Source organism: Manacus candei, unplaced genomic scaffold (assembly GCF_025592945.1).
Source record: "Manacus candei isolate 608988 ecotype Guabito, Panama unplaced genomic scaffold, ASM2559294v1 h1tg000048l, whole genome shotgun sequence".
Lineage (NCBI taxonomy): Eukaryota > Metazoa > Chordata > Aves > Passeriformes > Pipridae > Manacus > Manacus candei.
In genome coordinates, this window is record NW_026138096.1 from 13409558 (window position 1) to 13433930 (window position 24373).

Sequence of the window (24373 nt, forward strand, 5' to 3'; positions counted from 1 at the left end):
TTTTTGGAAACTGGGCTCTGATTTTACTTTGAAGCAGTCAAAACGTTGAATAAAACACTCCAGAGCTTTCAAAGCACTTGAGCTGTGTTCTCCCTTCAGACATTCTGTCGCTTCCATCCTGGATCTGACCCCAAACACCTGCTCTGAGCTGTGCCTGGGTCACAGAGGCACTTGGATCTACATCTGGAAAGAAGTGAGAACATTGGGAATGATGGTTTGGAGGACAGGAACTGAAAATGTATGTGGTTGTTAAATCTGTTCTTGCTAATAAGAGCCACTTGAATTTATTTTTGGGTGCAATTTTGGTCCCTCCTATTCTGGAGCTGAATTCATGGCTTGTGTTTTTGGATTGTCTCCTCCTTCCCTCTTGGTCTCCAGCTGCCAAACCCTCTCTTCTCCCCCATGCCCTGGCATGTGGCACTGCAGTATCCCAGACTCCAGCACTGCAGATGTGCCAGCTGGAGACACCAAGGTCTAAATTTTGGAAGCAGCAAAAAATGATTGACTTGAGGAAAACCTCCTTTGGGCTGAATTTTCTCCCTGCTCAGGGCCCAGCGATGTCGAGCAGGCGTCTTGAAATCTTTGTGCAGGAGAGCTCCCAAGTGGAGCTGCCCTTCTTAAGATGGTTCAGGTTAGAAAGAACCTTAAAGACCATCTCATTCCAACCCCCTGCCATGGGCAGGGACACCTCCCACTAGACCAGGTTGTTCCAGGCCCTGTCCAGCCTGGCCTTGAAGCCGGTTCTCCTCACAGGCATCTTCTGCTTTTATGAACCCATTCCCTAAATTATCTCCGTTGACAAAATCACACTTACGTCAAGCACTTGCCCACTTAATTCTTCCACTTGTGATTTTTCTTTCCTCTGGACAGGGTTGTTTGTCAGCAGCTCTGAGTGCAAAGATGCCTATTTGTTAAGTCTTTCCTGGCTGCCGAGTTTGAACTCTTTAATATTCCTGTCTTCTGTGAGCTCTCTTCCATGAACTTTCCTTCACTTCCCTTTCCTTCACTTCCCTCCTCCCATTTATCAAAGCCTTGCTCACAGATTTGGTGTCCAGGGAGGGGCCAGGGTATTCCTGTTGTGTCACACTAGACTGCCTGTCATCCCTGGGGAAAAGGGGAGGGATGTGAAATAAAAGGAGTTTGTGCTTCCGTGCTTATTGAGAAATGATGACCTTTGAAATGCCCTAAACCTGAAGTCTCATGCTTGTTGATCAGACCTAATGGTGCTGACCTCTTCCCACTTGAGTTGTCCACTGTCTGATCCAAAAGGGACTTGTTCCCTCAGAAGTGGGCCTTGTTCAGCTCACTTTAGGTAGTGGGCAGCTGAGAAAGCAACACTTTTGCTTTTTTCTGACAGAAAACATCCTGCAGAGGCTTCATTACTAATAATAAACTGCTAAGCCTTGTCATCTTTGATTGCCAGGCATGTGCTGTGAGCTGAGATCTGTGGTTTAGTCACAGAATCATGGGATGGTTTGTGTTGGAAGAGACCTTAAAGACTATCTCATTCCACCCCCTGCCATGGGCAGAGACACCTTCCACTAGCCCAGGTTGCTCCAAGCCTTGTCCAACCTGGTCTTGGACACTTCCAGGGATGGGGCAGCCACAGCTTCTCTGGGCAACCTGTGCCAGGGCCTCCCCACCCTCACAGGGAAGGATTTCTCCCTGATATCAAATCTAAACCTCCTCTCTTTCAGTCCTGTCCTGCAACCTCCCTTTAACCTTGGTGCCAGCTGTGCCTATTTCACCATTTGCACTTAGTATTCCCACTTCCTGCTTAATAACAGGATGGTCAAGCCCTGTCTTGTCCAAATTGGATGTTCTCTGGGGCTCAGGCACAGCTCTCTCGTTATTCCCTGGCTGAGCAGGGAGGGCTGTTGCCCCGGTGCCAAAGGGAAAGGAAGGTGTGAGGAGCTGAGGGGCTGTTTCGTGACGGAGGTGAGCTGATGTAAGATGGAGGTGGTGCTGTTCTGGAGAGTTTATTTTTCTGTTCCCTCCTTTCTGCACGTGTTGGACCACGTCTGGTGATGGGGCAAGGCAGCTGGGCTTGCTTTCCTTGGCACGGACCGGCACCCTGTCCCGGCTGACGCTTTGGCAGGTGAGCTGATCCCACTGTGGCTGACACAGAGCCTGGCACGGGCAGCTCTGGCAGTGCCTGGGGTGGGAGGTGGAGGAAAAACGAGCTCTGACCTGGTGGCTGAGACCTGTGTGATCATCCAGCTTGCAGAACCCCAGGTAACCCACCACGGAACTCCCGACTCCAGCCGGTGCCCCGAGCGCCTGACTCCTGCCTCTGGGTAGGCTGAAATGGAAATGTGGAAAACAGATGTGACCTACTGATACTATCTTGTTTAACTGTCTATATCCAGATGTTTCCAGCTTGTAGTGCTAATTTCCACTTGCAGTTATCCAAGAGCTAACTCCAAGATGCTCACTGCCTTCATGTCGGGGAAGAGGAGCAAAACTAGCCTTAACATTTATTGTTTTGCTTGACCTGGCATCTTTTGCATCCAGGTAGGACAAGCCTGTCCATCCCCAAACTGTGTCTTGCATCTCAAAATCTTCTTCTACTGGAAGTTTTTCTTCACTATCTGGGTGGGAGGATTGAAAAGCAAGAGGAATCAGATTTTTGCCCAGGAAATTTTGTACTTTGCAAGGGCATTTCACATCCGTTTTAGAAGACAGTGTGAGCAGCTTTCTCCAAGGGATGCTCTTCCCTCAGGACTACACTTTTGTTAAATTTCATCAGCACATGACCACAGAGCACGGAAGGACTCACAGGAATGTTTCTAACTCCCTTTGAAAGGCAAGCTGTTCCTTCAGCTTCTTGCAGAATCAGCCTGACAGGAGACACTGCAATCAGGCTGCAGATGTAATTGCATTTGTAATGTGAAAGACAGAACAGAGTCTACAATTCCCATCCTCAACTGGCTCTGCAGGGACTCAAGGTAGTCCAAAAAAACCCCAAAACCAGCAGAACCAACCATTGCTTTTGACATTTGCGATCGGTCTGGGCAAAACATTAGGAAACAACATACTCAGGGGGACAAGATGATCTCATACATCTGACTTTAAAGCAACATACTCCCGTGGAAACTTGTTTCTGTGCCTATTCCAGAGCACTTGGCTGCTGCCCGGACTTCCCCTGCCCCCCACCCCAGACCAGCTCAGCTTAGTCAGCAAAAGTTCCAGTTCAACTTCTCTTCTGCCTTTTATTTTGTGCCTGTACCTGAGTTAGCTCCATTCCTCAGTAACCAGTTCCTTGTCACAGGAAAGGCTTCCAGGATGCTTCCAGCAACTTACTGTCCATTTCCTGAGGAGAACTGCTTGCTTTTAAGTAGTTCACCCGAAATCTTAACTATTCCAGTGCAACTAAGGCTTCCTGTGTTGGTTGACCTTCTTGGGATGAAGTCCCAGCCACCCACATGCGCTGTCTGCATTTAGCTTTGAGTCTGGAGAACAAATCTGTGCCTCAGGATTTCGCCATCGCTGCGTTGTTGTTCCTTTGACACTGTAATGTGCGATAATTCTCAGTGTAGCAACTGTGATTTACAAGCAGCAGCTCTCTGCTGTTTATTGCTGTTGAATCTTGAGGGCTGTGGAGACAAGAAACTGGGCTGGAGCGAGCCATAGGGGTTGGATGTCCCAGCTGGAGCTCCGTGGTTTGGGCTGCAGATTCTCCTGCAAAGGCAAATCCTCCCTGGTCCTTCCTCGAGCCAGCCCTGAGAGCAGGTCAGACCTTTTTGATTTTCATACCTCTTCAATATGAAGACAGAGAAAGGATCTTGGCATACCAGGTGGAGATGAGCTTGTTTGCATCCAAGTTACTCAAGGATTTCCTCTAATAAAGCCTTGGCGTTCCCCGTTTGCCTGGCTTGAGCACCGGGCTGATTCCTTTCTTCTCTGCCATCATTGTAGGTGTGGTGTGGACTTTCCCAATAGGACATTGCTCATTCACTCCCCTTTTTAAAAAAAGAATGTAGTGGATTATCTTTTCAGGGTCTGATTCTTGCTGGTTTTTTGGGAGCAGGTGCCAACAGCTGGTGTGGCCGTGCATGAACTGATACGTAGATACCAAATAAGCAGAAGCTTATCTGGAACTGACTGCAGTCTCCTCTCTGCCTCTGAAGGATTTGCTCTCCTTGGAAGGTTTCCATTTTCATTGAATCCACCTGCAGCAATGAAACACAAAAAAACCCATGAACTCCAGTGCCAGCAGACTGACTGGTGTTGGTGTTTGGGCTTTAACTGGGGAGAATGAGTCAGCCTGTCCTCAGAAAGCACCAGAACCGTCGGCACCACTTGACCGCTGTTTTCCTGTTGCTCCCTTTTGTTACTCTCTTTTTCCTTTTGTTGAAGCTTTTAAGGGCCAGGGTGCACGTTGGTGAGAGTGTCTGGATGTTTCCCATTACTGGGAGTCTCCTGTTTGTGTCTTCTCTGCTTATTTTTTTCACAAGGAGGATCAGAAAGATGCAGAGATCAAGACCTTGTCTGAACCTTATCTTGTGGTATCATAACTCTAACTGCTGACCTTAGGGAGCTGGACTTAATCACTCCATAAATAAATCTTTATAAATCAGCATTTACACCATAGAAATTCACACAAGCTGATGGCAAAGTCACTTAAAGTGCAACAGAATAAAAAAATATTAACTGTTTTGGGGTTAAGTGTTTAAAGGTAGGTTAATACCTCTCTAGAGGCCATGGAGGACTATGAAGATCCATCAAACTCATACCAAACTCTTGTGTTTGGTCCTTGGGATATGGCCTTGGTGCCTCAGGACCATCCTTTGCATACTGGTCACTCATATTTTTCGTTGTTCATCCCTTTTTCCTAATGAAAAGAACACAGGGATGTACAGTAATACCATAGTAGAGTGTGTGTGCCTGGGTGCTGAAGGCACATCTTTGGCTTGTCAGCATGGGGGAATATCTGCATGGAAAGTGGTGCTCGTGGAGATGGGAACCATCCCGGCCGGAGTCGGAGCAGATGGGACACGCAGCCTGAACCAGCCCGTCTCGTTTATGCTTTATTAATTAGACATGTTATCAGAGTCATCTGTGTTTTCTTCCCTTTTCTCTTTGCAAACCAGTTCTGCTGCTTCGCTGCCCGCAGAGGCTCTGATGAGGAGCCCAGTTTGAATCCTTGAGACTGGCATGGCAGCACTTGTTCGCTGTGGTCTGTGTTAAATGCCCTAAAGTGTCTGGGGTGAGGACTCAGAGGAGCTTTGGGAGCTCTGGGGATCGTGATTTTTGGAGATGATGGTGCTGTCCTGGTGGCACATCCTCCCTCCGTGTGCTGTCAGTGTCTGTAAGCACTTCCACCACTTGTGTTAATCACAGAACCACAGGATGGTTTGGGTTAGAAGAGACCTTAAAGAGCATCCGGTTTCACCCCCTGCCATGAGTGGGGACACCTTCCACTATCCCAGATTGCTCCAACCTGGCTTTGGACACTTCCAGGGATGGGGCAGCCACAGCTTCTCTGGACAACCTGTGCTGCTGCTTGCTGTAGGATGCTTAAAAACGTACACGGATCTAAAAGGTGACTGGATAAACTCTTGGAAAGAAAATATAAAGATCCCTGTGCAGAAGCAGTCCATGCTGGAGACTGAGAAGTGTCTGGGGAGAAAATGGTATGTGCTGGTGCAGGTCTGACCTTGCTTCCTTGACCTGTCATGTTGCTGTTGGAGTTACTGAATTAAATGGATCTTGGATGAGGTCTGTCCTGCACGTTGGGAAAGTCTCAGGCTGTCTCCCTCTCCGTACTCAGTTTTAAGATTTTATTGAAGGAGAGGAAAACCTTTCAGAGGTTAAAGTGCTCAGGGGGGAGCCGACAGTAGGGATTTTCCCCAGATTTCCCTTTGGACCTCTGTTCCCCAGGGGGTTGATATCCACATCCTCAATGGCAGTGCCCTTATCTGCATGTGAGGGTGAAGTGGATCATAAAATCCTTCCAGTGAACCCCTTGTAGTCTAAAGCTGCACCAGAGGAGGTTCAGGTTGGACATGAGGAGGAAATTCTTCACGGAAAGGGTGCTTAAACATTGGAAGGGGCTTCCCAGGGAGGTGGTGGAGTCACCATCTGTGGAGGTGTTCAAGGAAAGGCTGGACGTGGCAGTCAGTACTCTGGGCTGGATGAGGAGGTGGGGATTGGTCACAGGTTGGACTTGATGATCTCAGAGGTTTTTTCCAGCCTAAATGATTCTGTGTTTCTGTGAGTGTAGTGTGCCCCCCTCTGATGGGGGAGACTGAAACAGGAGTTGGACTCGATGATCCTTGTGAGACCCTTGGAGCTGAGGATATTCTGTGAAACCCCATAAAACCAAATTCTGTGATTCTGTGAAACCCTGTAAAGCCAGCCTGAGTATCCGCCTTTCAGACACGTGGGTCTGTTTTATAGCCACCGTTGGGTGAGGTGGAGATCTTTGGCTTTGCTTTATGTCTGATGCTCTTCCAGGGAAAATATTCACTCACTGAACGAGCAGCAGGATCATCCCTGCACGCAGAGGGGGGGAAGTGGCTTTGAATGATGGGCTTGTCGGCTCACTTGGATACTGCCCAGATCCCTTCCCTTCCAGCAGGACAAGAATCACCGTGCCCAGGCTCTTCCCTTGCACATGCACTCAGCATATGTTATCCTTGGAGTCCTTTTCCCGGGCATGCCTTTGTGCAGGCACAGCATCTTCCGTGGTGATGGGATGCTGGTGCCTTTTGTCAGCAGAGTTAATTGGGTCCCTCAGTGCCGGGATATTTCCTGCTGCCGCATCCTCTTCCCGAAGCTACGCCTCCACCTCGGGAGCTTCCCTGCTGGTGGAGATGGGATGCTGAGCTCTCCGCCGCGCCTGGAGCCAGCGGAGGTTAAATCACCGGTGAACCTTTGGGGGATGCACATGCTGGGAGGCTACTGGAGTCATTTTAATTGCGGCGTGTTTATCGAGCTTGCTGTAAACGCAGCAGGAGGCTGCAGCTTCTCCAGAGCCTGGAAGCCAAAGGTGTATCGATCCCAGGGAGCCTGTGGGAGAGCTCAGCCAGGTTGTTCCCAGCTGAGGATGAAATCTCCCCGTGTCCTGTTCTTCCTCCTCAGCTCGTGTCCGGCTGTAATGATTTTATAACACAATTTTGGCGGCTGATTGCTCCTCCCTGTTGCTAGGGATGGGGGGGGGAACTCAGGAATACTCATCTCCAGCAGTCCAACACTGCAGATAACATTGAGTCACTGCCGAAAGCCTAAAAGCAAAACAGATGTTCTGTTTCTAGTGACTAAGTGAAGTATTAAAGGTACCAGATGAGCAAAGTTTTAACTGAAGTATTTAATTTGTGGTTGGCAGCTGAGACAAAGCATGGGCAAACAAGGTGCAGTGCAGAAATGGCCTCTCTCCTGTATTATGCAGCCCGTGTGTTTTCATAAAATTTTTTTTCCAGTTTTTTCCCATTTTTTAAATAGGTCTTTCCGGCTTGACTCATTCTCTCTGTAGTTGTAACCTTTAGTTCTGGGTGGGAAGGCAGTTATTTTGTGAGACATGAGACCAGTGGCAGGGTGAGTGGGCTTTTGTTGCTGCCTCTGTCATCTCACTGTTTGTCAGGTCAATTCCCTAGGAGTGGCTTGTGTCTGTGAAGTTGGAGATAATTATACCTGCTCTCAAAAATAAGGAAACTGGACTTAATGGTGCATCTGCTCAGCCTTGCTTTTGAATTCGTGAATGAGTAGAAAACTTAGAATGTGACTGTCATGTAGCTGTTATTCTCTGAGTAAGAGACAATTTTTGATGACCTATGTTCTTAAAAAATATGCATAAAATTACATGAAGATCAGAACTGTGATCCCAGGATCCTGGGCTCATTGGGAGCCAAGGTGTTGGGTTCCCATTCCTTTGATCCTTGATGAGAAACCTGCAGCACTGTCTGGCTGTGTGAAGCCCAGGTGCTGTGTCCCTCATTGCCACTCCAACCTGAGCACGTGAGAACATAAAAGGGAAGGAATTGTGTCCTGGTCCCTCTTCCCAGGAACGTCTCAGTGCAAGTGCTTGTGGGTTCCTCAAGTCCTGTGAATATCTTATGTAAAACACATTATAATCCTGAGAAGGAGGACCATGGCCAGAATTCCCTGCTAGGTAATTCCGTAAATCACTGCACTCTGTACTTCTTGGACCAGTGACTTGCATGTTTGGCTGCCCAGCACCACAAAATCATCAGGGGAGGACAGAACAGACCTTGGACTGACCAGGCTGCTCTCCCTGGTGTGTGGGAAGTGGATTTGTACTGCTGAGCCCATGTGGGAGCTGAAGCCAAGGCTCCATCTCTCCAGTCCTGCAGGATTTAGCCTTGTTATTGGCAGGTTTTGGATGTTTTCTATTAAGAAAAAGGCTTTTTGGATCTCTTCTGAGGGTTCCTCCCTTTGGAGGCTTTCTCAGGAGCCCATGTGCTGAGCACTTAATCTTCCACTCCACTTAAGGGAAGAGGGGCAGACACCAAACTCTTGTTGGCACCTTATTTCACTTAATTCTTGCATTTAATTGTTCGTCATTCGGCTTTTAAGAGAGTCTCTGCCAAAATCAAGAAGCTGAAAATTAAAGTAATTATTGTGGTGATGGATGCAGTCAAAGAGGCCATCAGGCTCCTGGTCTGTGTGCTGTGAGGAAAGGTGCAGGCTGGGATTGAGCTCATCTCCAGGGACATGCTGGGCTCCAGGAGTTAATTTTGCCCCTGGCTTCTCTGTCCATGAGTAATCCATTTGTGCTGGGAGGAAATGGCAAGTCCTTGCAGCGAGGACAGGCTTCACTACTGGAGAAAATTATGCCTATTTATCATATGATGCTCTCTGTGCCTTTTTTGTTTGTCCTTCATCTGAACTAAGCTCTGTGGTGATGAGCTTTCCTGTCTGACAGCAGATGTTGTAGTGGCCTGCAAGTGTTCCTCTTTCTTGCACTTGCTGTTTCCCTGAAATTCCTCAGGGAACCAGTCTGTGCTGGGACCACCCAGCTGGGAAGGAGCTCGGCAGGAAAGAACCTGGGGGTCCTGGTGGACACCAACGTGATCTTGAGCCCTCGTGACAAAGGACAGTGTTTTCTGGGCTGTGAGAGACACAGCAGGGCCAGCAGGTCGAGGAGGGGGTCCTGCCCCTCTGCCCAGCACTGGTGAGGCCACACCAGGAGCACTGGCTCCAGTTCTGGCTCCCCAGTACCACAGGGACAGGGACAGACTGGAGACAGCCCAGGGAAGGCACTGGAGCACCTCTGCTGTGAGGAAAGGCTGAGGGAGCTGGGACAGCTCAGCCTGGAGAAGAGAAGGCTCCGGGGGTCTCATCAAAGTCCATCAACACCTGCAGGGAGGGTGCAGAGAGGACGGAGCCAGGCTCTTCCCAGTGGTGCCCAGTGACAGGACAAGGGACAACGGGCACACACTGAGACACAGGAGGGTCCCTCTGAACGTCAGGAAACACAATTTGACTTAGGGGGTGATGGAGCCACTGGCACAGGTTGCCCAGGGAGTTTGAGGAGTCTCCATCCTTGGAGATACTCAAACTTTATCTGGACACAGTCCTGGGCAGTTGGCTCTGTGTGACCCGGCCGAGCAGGGGGTTGGACCAAGTGGCCTCCAGAGGTTCCTCCCGACCTCAGATGCTCTGTGATTCTGAGATAAGGAGGTTGAGGTCCTGAGGAGATGCAGGACTGGGCTGAGCCCTCTGTAGGGGTGTGACTGTGCACAAATGCAGCTACATTTGGCATCCTACAGCCCTGTGTGATCACACCTCCCCTGCTGCATGCAGTGCTGTAAAAATGTGACATGGCTCAATAATCCTTCTCCTGCTGTTTTGGTGTAATTTCTGTCTTTATGCTGTGTGTTTTCTTTGCTTGCTTCCTCCTTTCACCTTCCCAGCTGTCTCCTCAGAGCAAACTTCCGTGACTCTTATTGTTCTGCCTGTTTTCATTCTCCTTCTTGGGTAAATGTATCTTTTTTTTTTTTTAGTGTGGTTTCCCAAAGCTCTGCAAAATGCTCTTTCCCTGCTGCATTTCGAAATATTAGTTGCAAAAAAAAGGGAGAAATATACTTAATTCAGGTTCATGTCTTCTTTTATCTGTTTTTCTTTTCAACAACGACTAAAGCCACTGATAAATAATGCTAATTTTTGGTACCATCTGTGAATGCAGAACCAAGCTGTTTCAGAGCAGCATTTTTGGTGCTTTTATCTGTTCAGAGGGGAAGGGAAAAAACTCTTTGCATTAGCAGCAGTAACCTATCTCCCACAAATTGTAGTCTGTGCTCCCATCTACCACTGAAACCCAAAGCAAACAAAGATTTCGTGCAGAGACAGGAAACCTTTTGGGTGTAAATTGCCGGGAGGTCTTTTGCTTCCACGATTTTTGGGTTCAGGCAGCCGAGCAGTGCTGCGGGTTCGCTGGGGTGGGTTTGTTATGAGCTCTCACTGCGCTCTAATTCGACGTTTTTGGCAGCTCTGAGGGCTTTAAACACCCTCTGCAAGAGTCTCCTGGCCAGGCTGAGTGAAAGAATGTCCCGTGGAGGGAGGGAGGGAGGGAGGGAAGGGGCCGGTGAGTGGAGGCACAGCTGAGCTACGCCCTGATGACAGCCCTGCCCCCAGGCTCCTTTATTTTGGCCTGGAGCCTTCTTTTACATAATCCTGCCCTGATCCCTCTCCTTCTGCAAGGATTGGAGTTAGAGGACCCTCCAGTTTAACCAGATCGATCTGGGAAGCAGTTCCCTCCCATCATCCCAGCCAAGAGGTGGTGGTGTTGGTGGAGTCAGTTGGCTTGGGATGTATCAGAAGACCTCACCAGTACCAGGACTTGATTTTAAGGCTCCTTTGAAGGCTGGGGGGAAAAAAAAAAACCTTGAATATGGTCTGGAAAACTGTGGAGCAGGTCTGGCTCCTGGAGCCTGTGTGTTGAATAGCTGATGGTACCAAAGAACCCCATGTGGGTGAGGTCTCACCTGCAAAGTCCTCGTGGCGTTTTTGGGTGTGTTTATCTCTGGGTCGTGTGAGATTCCCAAACCAGAATTGGGCTGTGATTTAGGATCACTTTCCCAAACCAGAATTGGGCTGGGATTTAGGATCACCTTCCCAAACCAGAATTGGGCTGGGATTTAGGATCACTTTCCCAAACCAGAATTGGACTGTGATTTAGGATCACTTTCCCAAACCAGAATTGGGCTGTGATTTAGCATCAAGTCTTTGGGGAAGCTTGTCACAGCAGTGTGTAATAGAGTAATAAAACCTTAACTGCTTTGCTTTAGTGTGTCAAATGACTCATTTACAGTATCATCTGGGAGAGATGAGGCTCTGGAAGACAAGTAAGACTTGCATGGGGAGGGAATATTGAGTAATGGACCCACAGCTATAATTGGAGGGGGAATAGATCTTCTATTTCAGAGCTGAGGAAGTGGTTTATCTGCCCAGTCTGTAAGTAAGTGATACTTCTCTCAACTTCCTCCACATATTCTCCACTTCCTATGTGTAATAATCCTGATATAAATAACTGCTTCATTGAGTCCTAGAGGCAGATACTGCCTGCACTTCTCTATTATATAGGGCTCTATTACATAGGTTCTCTGTTATAGAGGTCCCACAGGTTGGTGCATAGCCTTGCCCTTCTGGGAGCAACAAATTGATATGGAAGCAGGGAAAATAGCGTGTCCCTATAAGTAACCCCCCCTTCCCTATAGCTAACCCCCATTTATGTGTGAATATAGAGCACCATCCCACAGGAAGCCAGGGAAGTGGCAGACAGACATACAAAGGATTATTATATTTGATCAGGCTTGGAAATGGGCTGTAGATAAAGCCCTTGGTGTTTGCTGGACCATTAAACATTTATTATCATCTCTCCCAGTGTGCTGGTAGCTGTAAATAACAGCTGTGATGAAAGAGTGGGGTCAGCAGTTGCCTTTTGCACCGATGTTTGTTAAATGGAGAAGCAGATCCTGTGATTTTTAAGAGCTTACTTGGGGGAAGCGTCTGCCCAGATGCCTTGGAGAGAAGGCATGAGATGAGCTGGCAGCCTGGAGCTCCCCCCTTATCACGAGGAAACGCCGAAATCTTAGGAAGTGGGAGAATTCAAACAACAATGAAAAAAAAAAGATTAGGGCCAGAGTTAGCAGTTAATTTATCCCTGCCCTTCCTAACAAAAATACTTAATGCCCTCGGATCAGAACAGCTTTTGGATCTGGGTTTAATTAGATGGAAGGAGGGTTCGTGCCTCTCCCCCAGCTCAGCCACGGATGGCGAGGCATTTCCATCATCAGACTCCTATTTCCCTTTCCCCCCCTTCCCAGGCTTTGGCAGGGAGAGGAGAAGTGTCGCTGCAGGGCTGGGACTCGGCTCCTGGGGTCTGAGCTGCAGCACCTGGTCGGATGATGGGGCTTTTTGAAAGGGGGAATATGAAGGGATTACTCCATTGCTGGGAGGCCACAGACCGGTGATTCCTACCGCAGGCAATCCCTCTGAAGTCAATGAGATTGGAAAGCGTGTAAATCAGTATGGAATTTGGCGTTTTCCTGGAAAAGCGGGGGGGATATTTGTTTTACTTGCATATAAATCACTTCTAATGAGGCTCTACGGGCGCGACTGATCCTTCTCATCGCACCTTTGCTCCTTCCGGTCCCAAAGTGACTCTCGCTGTCCTCTCATTTTTGAACAATTTCGTAAAAACAGCTCCTGCGTGGGAATTCTCCGTGGTTGTTGCTGGGAATGACTCAGGCATGTCCTCGTGCGCTCGGGACCTGCGGTGTGAACAGAGAAAGGAGACAGGCTTGTTTTCACACTCTCTCATTTTGAGTCCCTGACATGTTCCTGTTCCACTATTTGGATGTCGTCAGGCCGAGGGATAATTAGAGGGAGCCTGTTTTGCTGCAGAGCCGGATTGGGAATCCACGTTGCCATGAGCAGGGCCAGGTTATTTGTTGGGGGAATGCAAAGGGGTGGAGTGGGTGTCCAGGGAGCTCTACTGCACCATGAGGGAGAGGATGCTCTGCTGCTTCCTCCCTGTGTCTGCAGAATTTACCTCCTTTCTACAACTTAAAATAAATAAATTCATAGAATCACGGAATGGTTTGGGTTGGAAGGGACCTTCAAGACCATCTAATTCCAAGACGAGGGCAGGGACACCTTCCACTAGACCAGGGTGCTCCAAGCCCCATCCAACCTGGCCTTCAGTACTTCCCAGGGAGGATGGGGCAGCCACAGCTTCTCTGGGAATTCCATTCCAGTCCCTCACCACCCTCACAGGGAAGAATTTCTTCCTAGTATGTAAGAATTCCTTCCCAGTATCGAAGAATCCTAATACCTAAATTGATCATCTCATTTATCAAATGCAGATTTGGAAGCTGGCATTGCACTGCTCCAAGCTGGAGCAGGGATGTTGGTTCTTTCAGTGGTGCTCTGCAGCCCAAAAGTCTCCATCACCTACACCCAGATGTTTAAGGGAATCCTGGGAGCTGCTCTTGGAGCTCTCTGACATCAGTTCTGCTGCCTGGGTGCTGGTGGGTGGTTTGGGTGCTGTGTGAGAGGACTTTAATGCTCTAATAAAGCATTAGGACAAAGAGCATCAGCTTTTCTCTTGCTGTGTTGAGGAGGACTTCGAATTTTGCCCGATGTTTCAACAGCATAGGTGGTTTCAGCTATTTGAGACATGGCCTTGCCTTATAAAAATGCATCTTGCCTTGTTTGTGCATTGTGCAGCCTGTGGAAAATGTGACCAGCTTGGGTTTGAAAACGAAATCTAAAACTGGAAAAGTCCTACAGAAAGTAACTGAGGAGCCAAATATATATAAATGAATAGCTGAGAAGAGAACCAGGTCCCATGAAGCTGGTTGCCAAGGGAATAATTCACTCGTCCCTCCCCCAGCCTGCCAAAATAGTTATTGTTTTCCTCTCCTCCTTGCCAGCATACCCACAGCTCCAGAAGAGCCACCTCTCACTCCTGTAGATGCTCCAACTGATACATCCCTAATACCACCTCGGGGCCATTTTCATGAGCAGAGCATAGCTTTGAAGGCACCTTCCCCCTTTCCAGGCCTCCAGAAGAGTTGGTGTGGATGAGAGGTTTGTCCCCTCTTCACATTGATGCTCTCTGGCCTGACAGGTGCCCTGCTCCTGCCCACAAACCTTCTCTTCCCCAAGAAAAGAGAAAATAAGGTCGTTTTTAGGACAGTTGTCTAGTTTTGGATGTAAAATCTGGCAGGAATGGAGATCTTTCCAGCTTCAGGCCAAGCGATGTATGTTCCCTGTCCTCTCAATTCATGGCTAATTTCTTTGTTGTTCATTAGCTCCTGGTGTACTAGCAGGCTGCATAAATTTGGGTTGTTCCCCAAATCCCTTGAGCTGTGGTCTTCAGTCTTCTTCTTGACCACCTCCATGCCTTCTGCAGGCTGGTGTTCCTCCAGCTGTGCTCGGAATGCTTGGATAAACTTACTTTATATGGAGCCTGCATTAGCATCTGGGACAATCTCAGTTATGTGGGACAGTCCCAGTCACCCCCAATAAAACTCAAGTAGTCGGGGCAGTAAAAAGTCTGTTTGTTTAATATGAGTGATCTGTGTGAAATGACTCCCTCATCTTGGCACAAACCATTCACTGGGTGTTCCTCTTTTACAGGTAGCATCGAGAATACTCCCCAGCCTTAATAAGGATTGATTGTTTACTCCTCACCGTCGTCCCGGTTTGGCATTAATCGGAAAAAAGCTTTGACTGTCGCCTTGGGGAGGTGAAGAGGTGAATGAACGTCCCTTTTAAGGTACAGTAGAAGCATTAATGAGGTGTTTTGGGTATGGAGGTGGTACTGGTGTGGCCTTTGGAGTTCCAGGGTGTACAACTTCCTCGTGGATTCACATCCATCAGCCTTACAGGGTGAAAGCTGCGCTCCATCATTCCTTCATCTGACCTTCGTGGTCTTCTTAAGCTGGGGGGTGTTGTTTTTTTTGATGCAAACTTGAAAGAGTCCAGCTTTTTTTTTGTTTATTTACTTGAAAGAATCTTTCAGTTTTGAAACTTGTAGATTTTGTTGTGAGACGTGTAGAGTTTGGGCATCAATATTTGTGCTGTTTTGAGGGCTTTCCTTAAGGATTTTTTTTCTTCTTGTCTGCACAAACCAGCATTAAACTGAAATACACTGACCTGTGCTCTTCCCTTGGCACAGATGAGCATGGAATTCTGGCATGAATGATTTATTAAGGAGGGGGAAAGAAAAAGCCCAGAGTCTTTTTGAGGAAAGGAAGGTCATGGAGTAAGAAGGAAGGTTATGGAGTAAGAAGGAAGGTTATGGAGTAAGAAGGAAGGTTATGGAGTAAGAAGGAGCATTACTCAGGGCATTGGTGCATTAAACCCCAACATCCATCAGGGAGTTTGTGGGAAGTTTTTCTGGTCAAAGTTCTTCCCGTGGTCTGACTTGAGGAAAAGATTGAGGAATGCTTTTAAAAATCAAAAATAAATACCTTACTGTCAGATTTCTCGTTGGGTATTCCAGAGGACTCCTTCCAACCCAAACGGATTCGGTGCTAGGATGGTGCTGCTGGAGTAGCAAACGGAGATGTGCGTGTGAGACTTGGTGATTTGTATAATCAGGGTCTTTTCTTAAAGCATTTCTTGTTGCTGTGGCTTCCACAGATTCACCCTGTCTGGAGAAGGAGTTTGTATTTGTGGTTTGATATTTCCTTAATGCCTGTACACAGGGTCCTGCCAACACTGCCCTGCTTCACAAACTCGACCAATTTATGGTTTCATATAAAAATTCTTTGAACTCTTTGCAAACCTGGTGTGGTACCTCCATGCCAAACTGAAACCAATCCTGACTTTTAAGGATGACTAAATCCTTCCCTTTGAATTTGTGTGATACTTAGGGAAGAGTTTCAGTTCTGTTTGTGGGTGTTTCTCTCTGGACTTCGCTGAATTTCGTGTTGTGTTTTGCTACATGTGTTTTTAAGTCTTTTTTTTTGCTCTCTTTTTGATTTGGGGAAAACTCCTGTTGAAGAAAAGAGCTGAATTAATCCCAGTAACTGGGGCTGTCCTGTGCAGGGCCAGGAGCTGGACTTGGGTGATCCTTGTGGGTCCCTTCCAACTCAGGATATTCTGTGATTCTGATTCACTGAGAAGTGACCAACTGTCCTAGAAGAAGGACTTTGTGTTTGGTGCTTTCTTTCTCCATAGCTGGTCCCAGGAAAGGATTAAGTTCAACAAGACTAAAGTCAGAGATGCAGAAGGAGTTTGCATATGATGCTCAACGTGAACATTAATAGCCTAAACTCCATTTATTACTCAGTTTTTGCTGGTATAAGAAAAGCCTTTTTAGAGCAGCAAGAGCCTGGACGTGCCTGTCAAGGCTCCTCAGCTCCTTGAGGTTGGAAGGTGGAAATTCAGCTGCCATCTGGAATCCTCAATCCCCTGGGAATGGCAGGATGTGCCTGAACCCATGTGAAGAGGAGCAGCCGTAGGCTGATCACCGTGGCCAGTGCTGTGACTGGGCAGGTTAAATGGTCCCAGCAACATTGCTGTGGGTGGGTGGTTTGTCTTGCAGGATGAAGCCAGACGTGGCTTTGTCTCTGTTGGCTGGAGTGAAATAGTCCCACAGCACTTCCCTTCTGCAGCAAAATCCTTCTGGAATAAGGCAGCAAGGTCCACAGCTGAGGTCCTGGGGCTTGCTCAGCTGTCTCAGGTGGATTGGGCTGCTGGATGAGATTGAGAGGTGAATTCAGAAGATTCCAGGGTGTTTGTGGTACCAGGAGCCTCTTGACTTCCATGGGCCACTGGAAAGGCATTTGGGGCTGAGTGTTTTCTCCCTCTAAAACAGGGGTTATAAAATAGCCAGTATGAGCTGGAAGGGCTTGAGCACCCTTTTATGCTTGTGTTTCATTATCCATCACTTCCTGATTGGTGTCACAGGGCCAGAGCATTCAGATTGGGATTATGTGGGAGAAAACCAGTGCATGGAGTCTATACAAAGCTGTCCACTCAGATGGATCGCTGGATTTCTGGGCTTTGTTTGCACGGGTCACATTCACTTGTCACAAGTTGCTGTCCTCTTTTTTGTCAGCCATTTCAGCAGTGTCACACATTTATTCCAGCTCAGACGTGGCACAGGCTGTGTAGCAGTAGTACTGCTACTTGTGGTAGTGCTGGGAGACCAGGGAGCTTGTGTTTGCAGAGGAGACTTCAAAGTTTAACTCTAAAACCTCCAGTGTATCCTAGAAGACTCTGCTTGTGTAATTGGAAACCTCGGGATGCCGAACACCGTGGTGCTCCCAGGTCTGGTGGCACCTCTGAGTAGAGGTCGGGGTGGTCTCAAATCAAAACTGGCTGAATTGAAAACACTGGAGGAGGGGAGCGAGGGTGGGAGTAGGAACAGGCCCACTACCAAACACCTGCCATTCTGTCCCAGAGAGTGAGTGGGAATCACAGAATGTTTGGCTTGGAAGGGACCGTTAAAGCTCATCTCGTTCCAATCCCCTGCCTTGGGCAGGGACACCTTCCACTAGACCAGGTCAGTCCCAGCCCCACCTAACCTGGCCTTGAATCCTGCCTTTCCTAGCCAGGGATGACTGCCCTGACTCCTTACAGTCTGGTGTTGCAGGGCTTTGGTGCCTGTCCCAGTTACCCCACTGGACAGGACAGTTTCACCGAGCCATGGTTGGATTCTCCCAGGTTTTTCCACTGTAATTACTTTCATGATCCCAGCAGGCTCAAAGGAAAGGTAAGGGAGAAGTGTCCTTGATGACATGCAAGACTTGGAATGAGAATACAGGGGGGGGTCTCATCTTCCCCCCAAACCTTAGACCACCAGACCTGCCTTAGGCTTGCGGAAACAGTTGTGTTTAGAGAAATCAAGAGCCTTGTTCAAAAACGCCAGGATTTCTTTGGAAACTCAGCTTTCAAAGTCCACAGAGAAGCCACCTCTGCTCCCAGCAGCGGGTCGGAAGCTGCGTTTTTGGGATTGCTGCCAAGGAAGGTTTTTTGGAAGCTCTTCCGCGTGCGGCGCGAGCAGCAGGACGGGAGGTCTTGGTTTGAACTCTTGATGGTAAAACCACAAAGGTTTTAGCAGGGAGTGTTTGGATGCCTCGTTCTTGGCCTTTCCTGTTTGGGTGAACCCCCGCCTGGGCTGGCTCAGAAACTGCCATCTGACTTTGTAGCAAAGATGACTTTTCCACTGAATAGGAAAGTTTTGGGGGATTGAAGCAGCTCTCTGTTTTTTGGATGGAATTCTCCAAGCCGTTGACTACACCCAGTCTGTATTTCTGAATGAAACTAGTCCTGAACTTTCCCTGCAAGGGCAAGAATTTTCATAGATCCACAAAATGGTTTGGGTTGGAAGGGACCTTCAAGACCATCTAGTTCCAAGGCATGGGCAGGGACACCTTCCACTATCCCAGGTTGCTCCAAGCCCCGTCCAACCTGGCCTTGGACACTTCCAGGGATCCAGGGGCAGCCACAGCTTCTTTGGGCAACCTGTGTCAGTGCCTCACCAGCCTTAAATTTTCCAGAAATTTTCCTTAAAGCTCATTTCTTCCATATTTGCCCTCTCTGTAAGAGGGGGTGGTGGTGTAGGTCACCTGTCTGCCTGTGACTCACCAACACCTTGGACTGACTGAAAACCGCTTGGAGAAACTTTAAAATTTATGTGGAGAAGGGAGGAAATATCTCTTTCTTACTGCAAAGGCCAACTCAGCATCCTTTTTTTTTTTTGAAATCCCTGTGAGAGCAATTTGTCAGAAAACATTGTGGGAAGCGAGGAGCTGAGCCTGGTGGAGCCAGGCTGAGCTTGAGCACTCCCGTGGTTCGAGCTCCTCCAACAAGAGCAAAAGTCTTTTTATCAGTGACTATACAGGCTAAGAAGGAGAATTTCCCAAAGGATAGGCTTCCTCCCTAAGTTTCATTCTCCGAGGAGGCCCTGAGAAAAGCAGACACACTGGGAAGTTGGTAGCTCCAGACAAGTAGGTGCACGCACCGGGGTGAATACTCACCTGTAGGTACACGGAGAGCTTTCCCAAATTGCCCAGAACCTGAGAAAATGGAGATAAAATCAAAAGGCAATTGCAGTTAATTATGCTTTCAAGGCAACTGGAGATTGGTTGGAATCCTGTGGGATTTCTGAGGCCTCCCAGTGCAATTTCAGGCTGAGTGTGGGGAGGAAGGTTTGGTTGCTGTGGTTGTGGATGTCTCAGTTGTGTCTGTCACCTATTGCTGGTGTTGGATGAGGGCAGCTTTGGGGCTGTGGATGGCACAGATGTCACCACCAACAAACAGTTACCTTCTCATGGCAAATTCTTCTTAATAGTTTTTGGGTTTAGATTTTAAAAAAACAACAAAAGAAGCATTTTTTGCATGACTGAACTTCATTGTTCTTCTTCCACTCACATACTTTCCTGTTTCTTCCCATCCTCACCAAAATCTGGCCTGCATTTTGTGTTCTGGGCAACGGGAAAAAGCCACATTCCAAGAAGTCTTTGGCTTACAGAGGAATTGGGATGTGACCAACCTCCTACAAATACCAGATGTTGGAGGTTCAGGGGGTTGCAGGTGAGCTGATGTGGGGTGACAGACACAGAAATCCATCACGACAGTTGAAGGTCTTGTTTTCTGTGATTTGAGCTTGGGAAACAAAGGAAGAGCCTTACTCTAATTCCAGAAAAACCAGAGTCTAGAGGGATTTAACAATGGGAGATAACAAAATAGAGCTGTACAGGAGAGTATTTTGTGCTGTGCCCTTTTTGTTCCTGTGGGAATTGAGGCCAGAAGTGCTCCACTAATTTCAGAATTTTGCCTGGCCCAAGCTTTGGGTCTACAAACACGTCGTGACAGTGCCCCACCAAACTAAATTCATCAGTGAAATGGCACTGCACGTTTTTTGGTCTGTTCATGTGAGAGTGTTTGTTCAGGGCTGGACTTCACCAGCAGGAGCACGTGGTGTTATTAAAAAGATAACACAGGCTTGTTTTTATTCCCTTAAGATGGCAAATCTTTCTTCAAAGAGCCATGAATTAAACAAGACAGTGCCTCACAGCGGGTATTAAGGAAAAAATAATAATTAAAAAAAGCCTTTGGAATGGTCTTTCCCTCTGGCATCTTCGCTCAGGTTCTGCAATCAGTAATTCAAAGGAGGTTTTGTGGAAAGGGGAGGTGAGATGCAGGAGTTGATATGACTCCCCCAGGGGTGAGAACTTTGAGAGCTGGGACCTGAACATTAATCTCTTTAATTCCAGCTCAACACTTCACTGTGAGATCATTATTTTGTGTGATTAATCTGTGCAATGCCTCCAAAGCCTCTAAAGCCATAATGCTGCACATGCACTGAGGAATCCTACTGTGAGCTGGAGTACCCGGGAGTTTCCTGCCATCCCTGACACCTTTTTGCCTGACCTTTGAATCCAAGGAGCCTTCCCTAGCCTTGGTTGCTCTTACTCTGGTCTAGTCATCAGGGCTGATGTATTCGTGGTCTTTTTTGAGGAATATGGTTTTCAATAGGGGACAAAGAATTCTCAGTGCAAAAATCAGCTAAAATGCTGATATTTGATAGGTACAGGTGCAACTGTAGCCATGACAGTGTCATTCATAGTTTTCATACAACGGTGAGTAAAGTGTTGTTGTTCTTTAGCTTAATTTCCTAAAGACAAGAGGGCAGTAACAGGCACGGTCTGGGTTTATCGACCCCTCCATCCCAAACAACCTTCCGAACCTCTGTGCAATTCTGCCTTTGAGAACAACCTCAAAACCTCCAAATCTGGCGAATTCTGCGAAAACTGATTAGGAGGGGAGACTGAGTGGAGAGATCACGAGACTTCTCAGACCTGAAGCAAAGTCTGAAATATAAATTCACCTCTTAAATTAATCCACGTTGGACTCGTAGGGTGATGCCGGCTCCTCGCCTGAGGTCGTGGTGTGTTACCAAAGCTGGTAACACACTGGGCAGTCGCTTCACCCAGATTTTATGTGGGATGACATCATCCCTCTCCTCTCAGAGGCACGTGCTGCCTCTTCCCCAGGCATTAGCAGATTTTCCAGCAGGCACCTCGTGCATCAGAAACGCTGTGCCCCGTGCCCAGGGCCCCCGGAGTATCTCATACATCACGTTGCAAGCTGTGAAATTGAAGATTCAGCCCCACTTTGATGCTTTGGCTCTGTGAGCAGCAGAACTAATGTGGCTCAGCATACTAATGAGGGAGGTGTTTATCCTTCAGCGCCTGGCCGGGCGTTGAGCTTCACCCTTGGAAAAAATTCCTGGGAGGCTGATTTTCCTCTCGGGATGGGCCTTGTGGGGTCCTTGGCAAACAACCAGCGTCGCAGCAGCAGGGGGAAAAACCCAGCTTTTCAGGGAAACAGCCCTGAAAATGAAATCCTCTAGAAAAACTGATGAAAAAAACCTTAAGGAAGGAGGAGGGATTGATGATGTGGAAATGGTTGTTTTTCATGGGGAGAAAGTGAAGATGAAACTGAGAAGAGACCTAAGATGGCAGGTCACCACAAGGATAAAATTAGGATGCCCACAGCTTACAGCATCACCTGGGGGCATCAGAAACGTTGGTGTTTTCATTTTAGGAGAACCCCTTCTCTGGCACTGTCGATTTGGGTCACTGTCACCTGTTCATTTTAATCAGGAAATACCAAAATGAGTGAAAGTGTTGCTTTTAACCTTCTCTGGGCTTGGTAGAAAAGCATTTAGAGCTAAAAGCTGGTATTGGTGTTACCTGGAAATACTGACTGGAAAAGGCCTTGTTGAGATGAAACCTCTTTACAAAGACAGGGTGTCAAAAACCCAGCAGGTTTGTCAGGTACCACATCCTTAGGGAATCCTTACCTCCTCAAATCTGTGAACTGGGCAGTTTAAATCCTCTAGAAAGGGGTGGAAGAATACTTGGGAGAATTGTGCTTGCAAGGATGGCTTCCACCAGGAGGGGAGAATGCCGTGGACTGAGCGCCTCTGTGAGAGGGTGTGGTGGTTTCTGTGAATTTGGGTGGTTTCACACCACTCTGGACACCCCAGAGGCCTGACCAGGTTGGAGATGGCAAACCTCTGAATTATGTGTGATGTAATAGCTGAATTAATGAAAAATCACGGAATCATGAAGGTTGGAAAAGACCTCCAAAATCCTTGAGTCCAACCTTTGACCCATCACCACCTTGTCACCCGTACCAGAGCACTCAGTGCCACGTCCAGTTGTTCCTTGAACACCCCCAGGGATGGAGACTCCACCACCTCCCTGGGCAGCCCCTTCCCAATGGTTAACAACCCTTTCCTTGAAGAAATTCTTTAAAATGGGATGATCTCCTGAAAACTCTCCTCTCGACTCAGCTGGAGGGCCTCCAAAGGGCAAAGGTGGTTTTGGTTTGGATGCCCCTCCTCAGCTGTGAAATGGGCATGAAAAATCCCAAACAGAAATTGTGTTCAAATCGCATGTCCTCTCCACATCCAGCTTTTATATCCCTGGGATTTTAATGTCCCTGATCTGGACTTATTTCCACTGAGAAAGCTGAATTCCTGATGAACCACGCGGTGCAGAACTTGGAGAGGCGCCTTGACACGGTGCTGATTCGGGAACCCCCGGGGAGTTTTGAGAGCCCCTGATTGGAAATTCCAGCAAACAAGGGCTGTTGGCAACCGACTTCCAAGCCGAAATCCCCCACGAGCACAATGAGCTACAATTATAGCAGCTTTCCCGGGTCAGGAAACGAAGGCTGCGACTGCTGTATTCCTGTGTGTGATATTTCTGACACACAATGTTATCTTGGGGATTGTTAGGTCGGCTTTTTATGTGGTGCACTGAGGGTGGGGCCGAGGTTAATGGTCTTGTTAATGGTTTTTCGTGTTCTTAATTTAGACTCTGAATGCTGTCGCTGGGTAAGGAGTGAGCAGGGAAAATTATTCATGCTATTGTGGTGCTGTCACATCTGTGGTGTGGGGAGATGGCTCCAGCTGTAGCACAGATCACCCACTACATTTACCCACTGAAAGCTCTAGTTTGGGGTTTTTCTCCTGCTCACACCACGTTGGAAAGCCCTGAGAATCCCAATGGATGGACTTCCCCTGAAGCCAGACCTGTCTGTACAGACTCAAGCCCAGCTGAGCTTCAGCTGAGGGAGAGAAACTGCTCACTGTGTTCTTGTTCAAACTCACCTCTGGCATAATGTCTTCAATTCACCCAACACTGCTCTTTTTGGACATGTATTCTGGAAATGCAGTGGAAACTAGTGCAGAGTCCCTGGGTTTTGTGGTTACAGGGCTTTTTTTCTTCATAGAGTCATAGAATTGTTTAGGTTGGATCATTGAATCCAACCATTCCCCCAGCACTGCCAAGGCCACCACTAACCCACGTCCCCAAGTGCCACATCCACATGGCTTTTAAATCCCTCCAGGGATGGGGACTCCAATACTACCCTGGGCAGCTGTGCCAGTGTTGGACAGCCCTTTCCATGAAGAAATTTTCCCTCATATCCAACCTAAACCTCCCCTGGCACAACTTGAGGCAATTTCCTCTTTTCCTCAAAATATAAAAAAATTAGCAAAAATTAAAAACCCAAACCACCACAGCACCCAAACCCCCTCAACTTGTTTTGTTTAGTGATCATTCCTAAAATACTTTTGCTCACCAAAGTTATGGAAATAGGCACCTCCTGTGTTCTGAGCATTGGTTCAGGGTTAGTGCTCAATGAAAAATGAAAAAATATAGGAGATTGGCTTTTTAAAAAATTCTTCAGTATCTGGTGAAAGCAGGAGAAGGTGAGGACAAACACTGCTGTCTCCAGCCTCAGGTCCTGCTGCAGCTGGTGGCTCCCTTGGACCATTTTGCTGTAGCCTTTATCAGTGAGGAAGTTAAAATTTTGGGGTCTTCAGCTTCCTAATGGCTCAAAATGCATATTTTTGCAGGAATTAAAAAAGTTCCCCAGAGAAGCTGTGGCTGCCCCTGGATCCCTGGAAGTGTCCAAGGCCAGGCTGGACAGGGCTTGGAGCACCCTGGTCTAGTGGAAGGTGTCCCTGCCCGTGGCAGGGGGTGGGACTGGATGGTCTTGAAGGTCCCTTCCAACCTAAACCATCCTCAAAAGTGCTAGTTTCTTTTTCTAGAAACTGCAGTGTCACAGCCATCGTGGGGTAGTTACAGAAGAAACACACGCAACCATTTTGCCGTGGATCAAACTTCCCTTTTTATTTATGATGTGCTCAGCTCACAAATAAAAAGCTTGTTTACTGAAGCCCATTTACTTTTCTCCAGCCAGACCGACAAGGCTGTGCTCAGGAAGTACCAGAGGGCTGGTTTAATTTTATAAGAATTTAAAAAAAAAAACACTTCTGAGAGAGCTCTTCGTGTCATACTTCCTCCATTCAGGACTCCCAAGTCTTTCACAAAACCAAGCAGCATCCCATGGGGCCACAGCCATC

General features: G+C 47.8%; 1 protein-coding gene and 2 long non-coding RNA genes across 5 annotated transcripts in view; 1 reads left to right on the forward strand and 2 right to left on the reverse strand.

Moving 5' to 3' along the window:
- The window catches only part of LOC127475997 (uncharacterized), a 261043-nt gene that overhangs the window by 42172 nt on the left and 194498 nt on the right, over nt 1–24373 (reverse strand). The window lies entirely within an intron of this gene.
- LOC127475988 (uncharacterized) overlaps nt 1–24373 on the reverse strand; it is a 242551-nt gene that overhangs the window by 23878 nt on the left and 194300 nt on the right. The window lies entirely within an intron of this gene.
- PTPRA (protein tyrosine phosphatase receptor type A) overlaps nt 1–24373 on the forward strand; it is a 117067-nt gene that overhangs the window by 12611 nt on the left and 80083 nt on the right. For all 3 annotated transcript variants that reach the window (XM_051798175.1, XM_051798173.1, XM_051798172.1), the window contains exon 2: nt 14611–14749. Coding sequence is in view for 2 of the 3 variants with exons in the window: in XM_051798173.1 (XP_051654133.1) it covers nt 14732–14749 (18 nt within the window). In the remaining variant the exon portion in view is untranslated. The remainder of the gene's footprint in view (nt 1–14610; nt 14750–24373) is intronic.